This window comes from Prionailurus bengalensis, chromosome C1 (assembly GCF_016509475.1).
Source record: "Prionailurus bengalensis isolate Pbe53 chromosome C1, Fcat_Pben_1.1_paternal_pri, whole genome shotgun sequence".
Taxonomy (NCBI): domain Eukaryota; kingdom Metazoa; phylum Chordata; class Mammalia; order Carnivora; family Felidae; genus Prionailurus; species Prionailurus bengalensis.
Genome location: NC_057345.1, coordinates 37,585,051 through 37,598,183, shown reverse-complemented (window position 1 = coordinate 37,598,183; position 13,133 = coordinate 37,585,051). Strand labels below are relative to the sequence as shown.

At 37.8% G+C, this 13,133-nt stretch overlaps 1 protein-coding gene across 2 annotated transcripts in view; it reads right to left on the bottom strand.

Annotated features, from left to right (window-relative positions):
- Positions 1 to 200: 200 nt before the first annotated feature.
- Positions 201 to 13,133, bottom strand: part of CMPK1 (cytidine/uridine monophosphate kinase 1) — a 37,090-nt gene continuing 24,157 nt past the window's right edge. The window contains exons 2-7 of one of the 2 annotated variants that reach the window (XR_006296576.1): positions 10,469 to 10,615; positions 6,380 to 6,532; positions 5,061 to 5,137; positions 4,722 to 4,818; positions 3,865 to 3,981; positions 201 to 802 (exon numbers count right to left, since the gene is read on the bottom strand). Coding sequence is in view for 1 of the 2 variants with exons in the window: in XM_043574922.1 (XP_043430857.1) it covers positions 3,940 to 3,981; positions 4,722 to 4,818; positions 5,061 to 5,137; positions 6,380 to 6,532; positions 10,469 to 10,615 (516 nt within the window). In the remaining variant the exon portion in view is untranslated. Of the gene's footprint in view, positions 3,982 to 4,721; positions 4,819 to 5,060; positions 5,138 to 6,379; positions 6,533 to 10,468; positions 10,616 to 13,133 lie in introns of both variants that reach the window. The other variant, XM_043574922.1, reaches the window with a different exon arrangement.

The window sequence follows — 13,133 nt, the reverse complement described above, 5'->3', positions numbered from 1 at the left end:
GAGGACCCCGAGTCCTCAGAGGGCCGCAAGCATTCACAAACTGGCAAGGAATCTCAGCCAATTCAGGGGGTTTCTTGGAAGTCCATCTCGAGTCCACTGTATCAGTTTTCCCCCTTAATTTCAGAGAAGCAGTTACCAAGAATATACTTCTTCTAGGAAGCCTTCTAAAGGGTAGAATACAAATATTCCCAAAGCTCACATACATGTTTTTTGAATTTTATTTTCTCTTTTTAGATGTGGTTACTCAACCAAATGAGAATGCATCTGCTATTTATGCAAAATGCTGCTTAACTGCTCAACTGCTCGATTCTACAGTGTAGAAGACAATTTTCAAAGTTTGTCTGGATTATCTACATCAGGGCTGGGATGAGGTAACCTACCTCTACAGATGCTTTTCCTTTGGTTGGTTAGGGCATTGAATGCCAGTGTTAAGAAGGTAACACTTTGTGCGTTACTTCAAAATGTATCATAAATAAAAAACAACTTTCTGTGGCTGAAAGAACCTCACTTAGAGAAATGTTGATTTATTACCCTCATCTCTCCCTGAATAGGCCAAAATAATTAAGCCCTCTTCTCTTATGGCTAGGTCTTAGGAGGACAAAATCATGAAAGAGCCTTTTTGAAGAAGATGGACTCCAGAAAACCAGGTTCTGCTCTGATGAGCAGGGACAGCAGGGATCTCACAAAAATCTGAGCCCTGGTGATGGCCTGGAGGTGGCAGGGCTGACAAAGGGTATACAGCGTGATAGCCAGAAATTCAACTTCGTCCTTTAGCTGTCCCAAGGACAGGAAAGCTGGTGACCTGCGGAGCACAAATGAGTCCCAGAATTAACACCACAGTCACAATAACCACACCCATTCAAAGGAAAGCAAACCTGGATCCAAGAGAATACTTAAACTGGGGTCAGGGGTGAGGAAATAAAGGGATAGGTGATTAGGACCATTTTTACCTTTTTCCTTGGTACACAACAAATGAGCTTACTTTCTTCATTAAAAGAAAAATGCTTAGGATTAAGGAGTACTTAATTTAGTTGAAACATGCAGGCAGGCTAGGGAGAAGTGAAATAAGCTATATAATAATGATCATTACCCATCTAAAGACATGTGAAGGTCTACCCACATCAGGATGTTAGTTTCAGATAGAAAACTCTTGGAAGGCAGAGTATGTGTTTGTAGCACCTACAGCTTGTGCCATTATTATGAGTTTGAAGAAGGACCAAACCTCCAGGGGAAAAAAAAAAGCTGACCTACTCTGGCCAATACTTTCAGTCACTATTATCTCCAGAGTGTCAGGCAACTACTTAATTACATGACAAAGACACAAGCCCCCCAAGGCATTTTGAGACATTGCCTTGAGGCATCTTGAGACATAGCCTGATGCCAATTTCCCCCTCAAAGAGACAAGCAATTGCTGCTGTAGGTAGGTAATGAAATAGGCTATACTTGTGCCTCCATCCAGATTACTTCTTGAAGGAACGGGATAAAGTCATGCTTTCTACTTAATTCAAGATGTGCAAACATAATACAGAGCAGAAAATTCTCCTGGATCCTGAACTCTGCTTTTGCTGTAAACCCACATGTTAAATACAGGGATATTTCTCAGTCTTCAATATGCTTGAGAGAATGGAAATCTGAAACAGCAAACGCCATAGCACAAAATTTATTAGGATTATTTACCAAGTAATTTCATATACATCCAACATCAGGAAATGTCAGTTAATTAAAAAAAAAAAGAAAGAAAGAAAAGCAAAAAAAAAGCAAAGCTTCCACTAAGGTCTTTCAAAACAGTGAAAACCTCCTTGGTGACTTTAACAAACGGAATGACTAAACTAATGAAGTCCGATGTATCTCAGTCAAATCCTAAACACAATATTGCCAACATGTTTTTCTACTCAAAAGCAAACTAGCAAAGGCTCATAATTTCATAATTACGATGTTTCTTGATTTGTGTTCTCAAATGCCACAAAAGGCTGTGTGATGAAAGGAAGCGAAGTGCCTCGTCTCAGCAGTCTTCTTAAAAACCTCACGTTTGCTTCCCAAAATCAGTATAAACATTTAGATTCCCCCATCTGATGAATTTCTTCACTTATTTGGCAGGAATGCTCTCAAAACCTTATAGTCTTTACTCTTGCTTCATACTGCAGCTTTTTGATTAAACCACCAGCAAAATCCCTCTGTATCTGCTGAACTAAATCACCAGACAAGAATTTGTTGTAGTCTCTTCCAGGAAACCAAGATAATCTCAATACAAATTTTGGTGGCTAATATGATCCATCCCTTATATTTTGTTTCCTAATGGCAAGTATGTTGAAAAATATATCATTAATAAGTGAATTTCATAACACACATAGAAATAAATGAACCTATTATAATGTAAGAACATCCACAAGTTGTCCTCACTATTCCCAATGACTTTATACTTCTAATTTTTCTTCTTCTTTTTTAAGTAAACTCTATGCCCAATGTGGGGCTTGAACTCAAACCATGAGATCAAAAATCACATACTTTACACCACTGAGTCAGCCAGGCGCTCCTATTCCCAATGACTTTAAATATAAAATCTAATTAAACAAAAACAAAATTCCTTACCCTATTTAACCCTGTATACCAAACAGTATAAGTGCTAAAAATGAGAAACATTTTAATAAATCTCACATTAAGAACCTTGGAAATAACTCTTCATTAGTAATGGCAGAAAAAGATAAGAAAGGGGAACACAAATTTCTCAGAGATTTTTTTAAAGGAAGAATGGATTTAAGGGAAAATTCCTTTGGACTCGATAGCCTTTTTAAAATAGCCTTTTTAAAATTCTGTACCTTTCAATGCTTCAACATGATGCCAAAAAAGAATTTACTAAATAAAAGTAGCCAGGAAGGAAATCAAACATTTATAAGATATATTTATTATTTTTCTGACCAAAGTGCAATGATTTTTAAATGTCCTTAAATAACTGAAAAAAAAGTATTCAAGAAAATAAACACAAATGGGAAATTTAACCATTAGATTTTTTTTTACTTCATACCAACCCTACATTTAATCTAGAAAACAAATAAAAACAAAAAACAAAAAACTCTGAATGAAATGTTATTAAAATGCTAACCAAATCATTTTACCATAAACCCAGTACATGCATTTCAAGGTTCCCCTGCTAGGAATTTTGTTAAGATCAGTTTAATCATTAATAATAATAACACTATATAATAGAGCACAGGAACACATGTCATTTGATGTGATCCTGCCCCTTACCCTCAGATTTATGTCAGAATAAAGCTGACAATTCTCCCAGGCTCTGAACCCCCAGCGACCCCATCCCAATCCCTGGAAGCAAAGAAGATGCCTTGTCATACAACTTTGTATAAGTTGTAATAAAACAAAGCCTTAAGTTTTCTTATCTTTCTGTAGGAAATGGTCAGTTATTTGATAAATACTAAAACACTTCTAGGAATTCATTTTATGAGTTTGTTTACCAAACACATTTTGCAAGAACTGACTACACAAAAAGTTCCTTTGGAATTTGGTCCACAAATTCGCTTAACAGGTTGGAAATGTAAAACCTACAAGAAAACAAGGAAGTGGGGAATCCCTAATCTTAACATGTTGTAATTACTAAAGGGATATACACACAGACTACAGAGTTTTGCTCACAGAAGGCACAAACTATAAAAGGGATATGCTTTTTGAGGAAAAACAAAGAACTAGCTGATATCCTTCTTTGTTTTGTGAGCACCATAGCTAAGATGAAGTTAGACCCGAATTCACTGTCTACTCCTGTAACCAGAAAAATTGAAGATAAAAAATTTAATTTGTCTTACTACATACTTTCCAGCCATTCATTGAGATGTAATTATGAAAGATTAAAATTGCCTTAAAAAGGGGTTGTAATAGCAGCTATCAAAGCAATATTCAAGCATGATTTCAAGGATGCTTTCAGGTTTAGACTTAGCCTTCTTTGTCAAAAATCTTCACAACTTCATCAAAAACCTGTAAAGGACAAAGAGTAGTAATTTAAAAAGGAAGTATTATTAAAATACTATATGGCTAAGTTCCTGTTTAGAAGTCCATTTTTTAATTAATTTTCAAGATGTATCATTTAAAAAAATACATTAATTCCTTGGTTTCATCTATTTTCCTTTGGACCTCTCTCCCAGCTCGTGCTTTGTCCGTCTGTCTCTCTCTCTCAAAAATAAAAAAAAACATTTAAAAAATAAAAAAATAAAGAGAGAGAGAGAGAGACACTAGAAAAGAGCTGCTAGGCACTGAGGGCTTGCACGGCAGTTTAGAGATCAGGATTTTTAGAGTGGGAGGGAAGGGCTGGGCGCGGAAGCCCTGCGCCCCTGGGGCTCTGTGCTCTGTGACTAAGAGATGGAAGCTGCCTGGGGCCCTTGCTCTAGAGGACTCGCCATTCACATTAGAGATTTTAAAAGATGAATGTGGTCCAAATCACAGTTCTCAAAATGCCAATTTTCTAGTGCTTGAGAAAAGAGGTTTGGAATTAATAAACCACCCACTTCTTATGAAGAACAAGTCTGAAGTTGTAAAATCTATTTTAGACTCTATTCAAAAAAGGAGAAAAAAAATCTCATTTTTCACTTAGTTTCCCAGGTCTTGAAAAGCAAACAAACTAATCTGTCATACTTCTTTTTCTCCTGCCTACCTACCCCTTGTCCCCCAAATCACATTTTTACTGGACTTTTCTTTTAAGGCAAGCTAGGGATACTCACTTCATCAACAGACTTAGAGGCATCTATTTTCTTGACTTTCCCCATTTCTTCATATAAGTCAATAATTGGCTTTGTTGACTGAAGATAGGTCTGAATTCTGCAAAAGCAGCACATATTGCAAGGTTCTAAGTATCCACCCGCTCTCCCCCACGTTATGGAACAGCTCAGAGCACAACCCAGACCCAACCCAACCGACTCCCTTACCATCTCCTTAGACCACACACTACATATTTAAGCATGCCAGTTTCTTTTTCTGGACCAAAATGAGGCAGGTATTTAATCTGTGACTCAAGTTCCAAAACGAGCCCAAGGTGGTGATGTGTAAAGTCTGCAAAGTACCTCTTTTCCAAGCTCTCTCTGTTGTCATCACTCCTACCACTACTCTTTCCCCTCTCAAGACACCGTTCAATACAGATCTAAAAAGAGAAATAAATAGTACAAAAAAAAAAAAAGATGTGAATTTCACATTTGCCATTCTTTTAACCTGAATGAGAACAAAGTTTGAAGAGATCACAAAAAAACCCTACATTAAAACTAATTTGTCTAATTCATTAATCAACATGCAAAGTCCTTTTAAACTTAAACATGTGGTTCAATTTATATAAACTAGGTTAAATAAGCACAGAGCATAATAAGAATTCATTCATGACTCAGTTTTTCCTGTGTACTTTTTTTTAAACCGCAATAAAAAGAAGATCTGTATGTGTATGCTTCCATCCAGGATATATTATTAACTTATTAGGTATGAATTACATGCCTCAAACTTTGTTCCATTTTGCTTACTTTTTGATAATTCCATAAATATCCAAATATTTAAGAGTCAACATATTTGCATTTGAATAAAGTATCCCTTGTTAATCGTGAATAAACATTCCTTAGTTATAAAGCTGTGGTAACATTCTAAAGTCAACTTTGAAGAATAAGTGAAAACATATTTTTGGGGGTTGGAAAAAGAGAGTTACATTTTAAAACAACTCAAAGGCTGCAGCAAGCCTCTCCACCAGAGGCACATTTGCAATTCAGCCCAAGAATAGCCAACTTCCTTCAAGGCAGTTCTTTAGATTCTTATTCTTCCAGACTGTTGGCATTAATTTAATGAAGTTCTACTGCAGCTGTCAAACAGTCAGGCCTTTTAATTAAATGACTCTGAGAAATTTGGTTATTCAAAGGTATGTCTGGGTATGTTATTAGAAGTGCCAGAAAGAAAAAGAACGCTTTCCTGCTTTTTGCAAGATCATTTCACTCTTAGAAGACAAATCAAGCTATCTTGTATGTTTCTTTAAAAATAGAAAGTTTTCCCAACTTCCCAAAAATGTTGCCCTAACGTCCTAAGGCAAGATACTCTCTGATAAGAGTGCATACCTACGAGGTAACACTGCAGTTTCATTACCTAACATTATTGTAAAAGTCAATTCTTAAAACAAACACAGTACTGCTATTTTGAAAATAAAGCAAATTTTAGGTCCACAAGGTTGCTGATGCCAAATAGTTTCTAATAGTCCAACAGCAATACAGTGCTGTTCCATCCAACCAATTTACCAGTTCAAAGCAATACTGCTGCTGATATAAAAATATAAGTAAAAAATTACTTTGTTTTTCTCTAATAGTTGACCATCAGTTGGTTAAACCCCATGTGGGCAGATGAAGGTCTTCATTACCTCATTATTACAGTCAAAAAACAGAACAAAAGACACTTCTGCCTTCCCATCCATGGTCTTATTCCAACCTTGAAGGTTGTCTTGATTTCTTGGAAACCCATCAATCAAGAATTTATTCTTCTGAGCATTGGCAGCCATTGTCTGATCCATTTCCTAAAAGAAAAGGAAGATTTAGGTTCAATAAAACATTAACAAAATACAACTTCTTAAGGAAGGGGGGGATATATGAGTGTTTGCTTTGTTATTATTATTCTTCAAATCATGAGTAGAGTGGAGGGTGCATGGGGAAAAAAAACAACAACAAGACTTAAAGGAGATGATCAGGCAGGGCCCCTGGGTGGCTCAGTCGGTGAAGCGTCCGACTTTGGCTCCAGTCATAATCTGGCAGTTCATGAGTTTGAGCCCTGCATTGGGCTCTGTGCTGACAGCTCGGATTCTGTGTCTCCCTCACTCTCTGCCCCTTCCCCACTTGCATTCTTTCTCTCAAAAATAAATAAACATTAAAAAAATTTTGGAAGCGGGGGTGGCGCCTGGGTGGCTCTGTCAGCTAAGCATCCGATTTCAGCTCAGGTCATGATCTCACAGCTTGTGGGTTCGAGCCCCGCATTGGACTCTGTGCTGACAGCTCAGAGCCTGGAGTGTGCTTTGCATTCTGTGTCTCCCTCTCTCTCTGACCTTCCCCCGCTCACGCTGTCTCTCTCTCTCTCTCTCAAAAATAAATGAAGTGTTAAAAAAATTTTCTTTAATTTTTTTAGGTTATAAATTAAAATTAAAAAAAAAAAAAAAAAAAAAGATGATCCAGTGTAGTAACACGGTCACCTCAAGTTGGTGGAGTTATGGTATATACCCCTTCCCCATTTATACATATTAATAGACATACACACAGTTTCTTTTTCATGCAGTTTCTGAATTTTCTACAGTAAGCATGTATTACTTTCACATATAGATTCACAAAGTTATAAACAGCAAAAAGAAAATAGGCATTAACCAGTATCTTTGCTCTAGCCACCAGAGACCCTATTCCTTCCTCTCCTCTCTCCCAAGTCATTTTTGCTGTGCTAAGAAGAATGCTACTTCTTCAGGTATTAAGATTCTCTGCAATAATTCAAGTCCAATTGCAAAAAATCCTTGGACAAATATAAAGAGATTGCCAGCATTAATTATTAGCATAAAGTTAATAGTTTTTTCAACTAAAGCTAATTAAGCTACCCAAACACATGTAGCAGAGGAAAGAACAGACTCAAGAAAGATAGCAAGAGCAGCACGTTTCACCATCCTGTGCCAGTGTGAATTTGGGCACAATGTGACAATATGTGACAGGAGATGCAGATCTCTAGTCTCCAAATCCTCACCACTGCCAGCCCCCATTGGGTACACACTGACACATGACTTTGACCAACTCCAGAGCAGCCTCTATTCCAGACACCAACATCTAGTCCCCTCAGTGCTCAAACTGTTTCCTAGTTCTTCAAAAAGAGCGAGGGCTGTCAGGCCCCCTAATTCCTTTCTTTGTCTGAGGGTTGGCTTTGTCCCATCATCTAGCTTTTCCAATATTCTCCAATAATACAAAGCTATCACAGAATGTTTTTGGGCCCCTGCTATAGCATTTCTACCCCAATTATGGTAGTGGAAGATACCTGAAGAGGTGCATCAATATTCCACCATCACATACATTTACTCGAGGCCTATAACCAGGGAACATGAAGAGCAAAGTCATGGCTCCTGGGGGCTCACAGTTCAGCAGGTAACAAATATGTGTAAGTAAATGTGCTAAGTCCTATGATGAGGTATGAAAGGATGCTATGATAAAACAAAGAAATTAAGCACAAACTACCTGGGAAACTGCTAGAGAGAGCTTTACCAGGGAGGTGGCCATGGAGTCCTAAATAATGAAGTGGCAAGCAGACAGGGATCAAGGTACTCCAAAGAGTGTAAACTGGATAGATAAAGGCTCAGAAATGAGAAAGCATAACAGCTTTGCTGAATCTGAAGTAAGCTGAGACAGTTGAATATTAGGACACATGTAGAGAGTGGTGGGAGATAGGACTAGAAAGTAGGTAGGGGCAAGATTAATGAAGAACTTATTATGTCACACTAAGGAACTGGTTTTTATCCTGGAAGCAACAGAGGACCACTAAGGAATTTTAAGCAGAAGAATATGCTTACATCACCTTCTGGAAAAAAATCACCTTGACTGTACCGTGAAGGACGAGCTAGAAGGGGACAAGCATGGATTAAAGGCAAAAGACTCATGAGGAGGCTCCAATAATGGTCCAGGTAAGAAAAAGAGGATCTGAACTAAGGTGACAGTAGTAATACAGAAAACAGACTAAGTCAAAGAGGGTTAAGAGGAAGATAATCGGGGTGCCTGGATGGCTCAGTCAGTTAAGCATCTGACTCTTGGTTTCGGCTCAAGTCATGATTACGGTTCATGAGTTCAAGCCCCGCTTCAGGCCCTGCACTGATGGTGCAGCATGGAGCCTGTTTGGGATTCTGTATCTCCCTATCTCAGCTCCTTCACCACTTGCACTCTCTCTTGCTCTCTCAAAATAAATAAATAAACTTAAAAAAAGGAAAGTCACTGGAAGATCTGCTCACTGAATGGATTTGGGAAAGTGAAGAAGAGGTGGTAAATACAGGATGGCCCCAGGTTTCTGGCTTGGACAGCTGCACAGATGGCAGAACCATTGACCAGGACAAGAAATAAAAGGTGATCACATTCTAGAGGTTATGCTGATAACGCTGAGATACTTGTCAAATATTCAGATGGATGTCTAGTAGTCAGAAATATAGGTCTGGAGTTCAGAAAAAAAAGATGTGTGCCAGCGCTGTAGGTTTTAGCATTTATTAGCACAGTGAAAGCCTTGGGCATGGCTAAAACCATCCATCACGAAATATATAAAAGGAGAGGAGAACCAAGGATAAAACCCTGAGAAGCATCATGGTTTAGAAACTTGCAGAAGATGAGCTATCAAAGGAAACATAAGAAACAACAGCCACTGAAGTAGGAAAGAATAAAAAAAAATGGTATCACAGAGAACAAAGAAGGTTTGAGAAGATATGAATAGAGTTAACTGCTGTGAGAAAAATGACGACAAATATCCCCTAGATTTGATAAGGAAGAACATTGGTAACAACAGCAAGAATCGTTTCAATGAAGATGGAAATAGTACCTGATTCCAAAGGGTTGAAGAGCAGGAAGTAAAAAAGTGAAAAATGCAGACCACTTTTTCACAGTGCTTAGTGATAAAGTGGAGAAAAAGGCATTAAATCCAGAGAATAGGGGAGGATACACTCTGGAGTGGAAGCAGGTTACTCCCATCTCTGAAACAAAAGGTAAGAATGTGTGTAAATGAGCCACTACTCCTCATCCTCAAGGTTCTGTGGTTCTGTCCTGGTGCTCAGATATCTCTTTTCCATTGGGCTTCAACTATTTCTTATTGTTCTCACTCTTGCATTTCTCCTTCACTATTTCTTATATATGAAAAAACCTGTTAATAAATAGTCTTAGAAATATATAGTGGAGAGTTACCATGTAAATCCAAGATCTCTGTTTTTAAGATGGGACATATTATAATTTCATAGCTATTAATCTTGGCATTTCACACCGAAGATGGTGACACATTCACCAGAAAAGGAAACATCGAAATTGAGAGACCGGCAACAATGACAGGGTCATGGGAAGCAGGAAAAAAAGGAAGGGGGAGAATGAAGGAAGGAAGAAAGAAGGCTTACAAGAAAACAGAAAAGGGAAAGGACGTGGGGAAGGAAGAAGAGGAGGGGAAGGAAAAAAGGAAGAAGACAGAAATGGAAGTGAGACAATTTCTGCACGTTGGGGAAGGATCAAGTACACACATATGGATGTTAAGTCATCCATAAGTCAGCTGTAGCTGATCCTAGTTCTAGGCAGAGAATGCTTGCTACTGTCCAATTTCTTCCCAGGTGAAAAGTAGAATTTCTCAAACACCGTGACCACCTACCACAAGCAAGAAATTTAGTACTCTCATTTTTTTTTCATTACTCAAAGGAAAGGTAGATTTACTTTCTCATTTCCTTGCTGGTTTGAACTGGTTGGCATTCACTCCTTACCCTCTTTAACAAACTGATGGTTATCTCAACTGGCACAATCTTTCCATCTTTAATGTACTTTTCAATGAGTTCACCATACTGTGAATCTGGGTTCTTCCTTTCATCACGAAGGAGTTCTCCTGCAGAAAGGTGTGTGTAGCCATATTTCTGAAAGGAACAACACATAGGGAAAAAAATTAGAATATATTCAACCCAATGATAGGACTATCGATTTTTTCCTTCATGTTAATTTCTATATTCTAATTTTTCTACAATAAATAAGCTTTGCTTGTACATTAAACAAATAATTGTTAAAAATTTAAAGAGATTTGATACAATCAAATTTGCTTAAAAAATACTCTTAACCTGGTAGGGCATGGTGGCTACAATGTTCACACACCACAAAATCATCCAGGAATTTGTGTAACTATTCAAGGCATTAACATTTCATTATAATCCCTCACAAAACACAAAGTTTAAATGTCATTAATAATGTTCAAAAATGCATAACAAAAACCTATACAATTCAAGGCAAAAAAAATAAAAATAAAAAATCCTACCAGTGTTGGCTGTATCCACCTTCTACAAAATCTCTACTTCCATTCCTTAAACTCAACACACCTAAACTGAACTCATCAGAATTTACACTAACCCCATTCTTCTGGTCTGTTCCCTTTCTCAGTAAATAGCACAAGTCCTACCTCCTACACAAAATTAGCTTCGAGAGTGGTCACATTAATCAAATAGAGCCTTCTCTACCTATCACTGTATCACTGTCTCTCTACCTAGACCAGTACCTTCCTTACCTTTCTTCAAAGTCCACTGCCTCTTCCTCCTCTAGTTGCAACTAGAGGTCTCATCTGTAAATTGGGAATACACATAGCTATTTTATAAGTTATGGCTAAATAAGATAATGTATATACATTGCCTACCAAAAAGCCTACACATAGCAGGGGATAAAAGTCACCAATTACTTCAATGCTATTATGAAGATACTTATCTTAAATAAGCTAGAAGCATTTTTTATATTATATATACACCATTTTATATGTGTGTACATAAACACCCACACATGCATATGTACTCATTTTGATGGTTTTTATAGAAAGACCAATCAAGAGGCTTAACTGAGGTAATAGCTATGAATAGCCAACGAAAAATCAGTAGTATAATTATGACTGTGATGATCATTATTATGTAGGACTTACAAATGATACACTAGGTGCAGGGTACAGGGTAGTAGTTGAATTAAGTCATATAAAATGCTACAGTATTGTGGGCGCCTGGGCGGTTCAGTCAGTTAAGTGTCCTACTCTTGGTTTCGGCTCAGGTCAGGTCATGACCTCACAGTTCATGAGTTCAAGCCCCGCATCAGGCTTCAGGCTCTGCCCTAACAGCACGGAGACTGCCTGGGATTCTCTCTCTGCCCCTCCTCTGCTCTGTCTCTCAAAATAAATACACAAAAAAACCAAAAAACAACAACAAAAAAGCTACAGTATTGCTCTGCCATTTCCCCATGACTGGAATGAGAAAACAATGCTGATCTAAGAGACCATTCTGAATAATGAAAAGCTTCTTCCCCTACATGAACATATACATTCCCTTTTATTAAGTCAAAAGAACTATAGAATCTTTTTTTTTTTTAGTTTTTATTTATTTATTTTGAGAGAGAGAGAGACCATGTGAGTGGAAGGAGGGGCAGAGAGAGGAGGAGAGAGAGAATCCCAAGCAGGCTCCACAGTCAGCGCAGAGCCCAACACGGAGCTCCATCCAACAAACCCATGAGATCATAACCTGAGCAGAAATCAAGAGTCAGATGCTTACTGGGCCACCCAGGTACCCCTAAAATCTATTTTTACAACGTTTTTACTCTCAAATATCAGGGCATTCAGAACTATATTCAATTTTTGGTTACAAAAATCATCTCTCCCCAAATTCTTAAGACTCCCTAAATGAGACTTTATCTCATGCATACTTAAGTGTGCAATAAACGTTTAAGATCTTAAATTTATCTTTAATTCCAACATTAAGATTTGAGGAAGCCTACAATCCCACCTCCTACTTTTAAAGTACAATGTTTCGGGGCACCTAGGTGATTCAGTTGGTTAAGGTCTGACTTCAGCTCAGGTCATGATCTCGCTGGGTTTGTGAGTTCGAGCCCCGTGTCGGGCTCTGTGCTAACACCTCAGAGCCTGGAGCCTCCTTCAGATTCTGTGTCTCCTCCTCTCTCTGCCCCTCCCATGCTCATGCTCTGTCTCTATCTCTCAATAATAAATAAATGCTAAAAAAATAAAAAATAAAGTACAATGTTTCAATTGCACTCATAAAAACTCTCTCAATTACCCAGGTTATGGTGAGTCTTCTTTTTTTGGATTACAGAAGCCTTACATTCTTTACCCCTTTTCTATTTCCAAACATCGTTGGCTAAACTTACTCTTGCCGAACTAGTTCTAAGCTAGCAGTAAGGTAGTCAGCAAAGGAAAACAAACTCTAAATAGTTTATTTGCTGACTAAAATTGGGCATAAAGTTGGAGGAGAATAAACAAAACCGCAGCGTCACTCATGTCTCTTAGTCACACAGTCCCTACCATTAGAATTATCAAAAGTGTATTTAGTTGTTATAATAGGGTTTAAAGAAAAAAAACCCCTCCCATCGTTTACAGAAAATGGAAATACAAAATGTTTA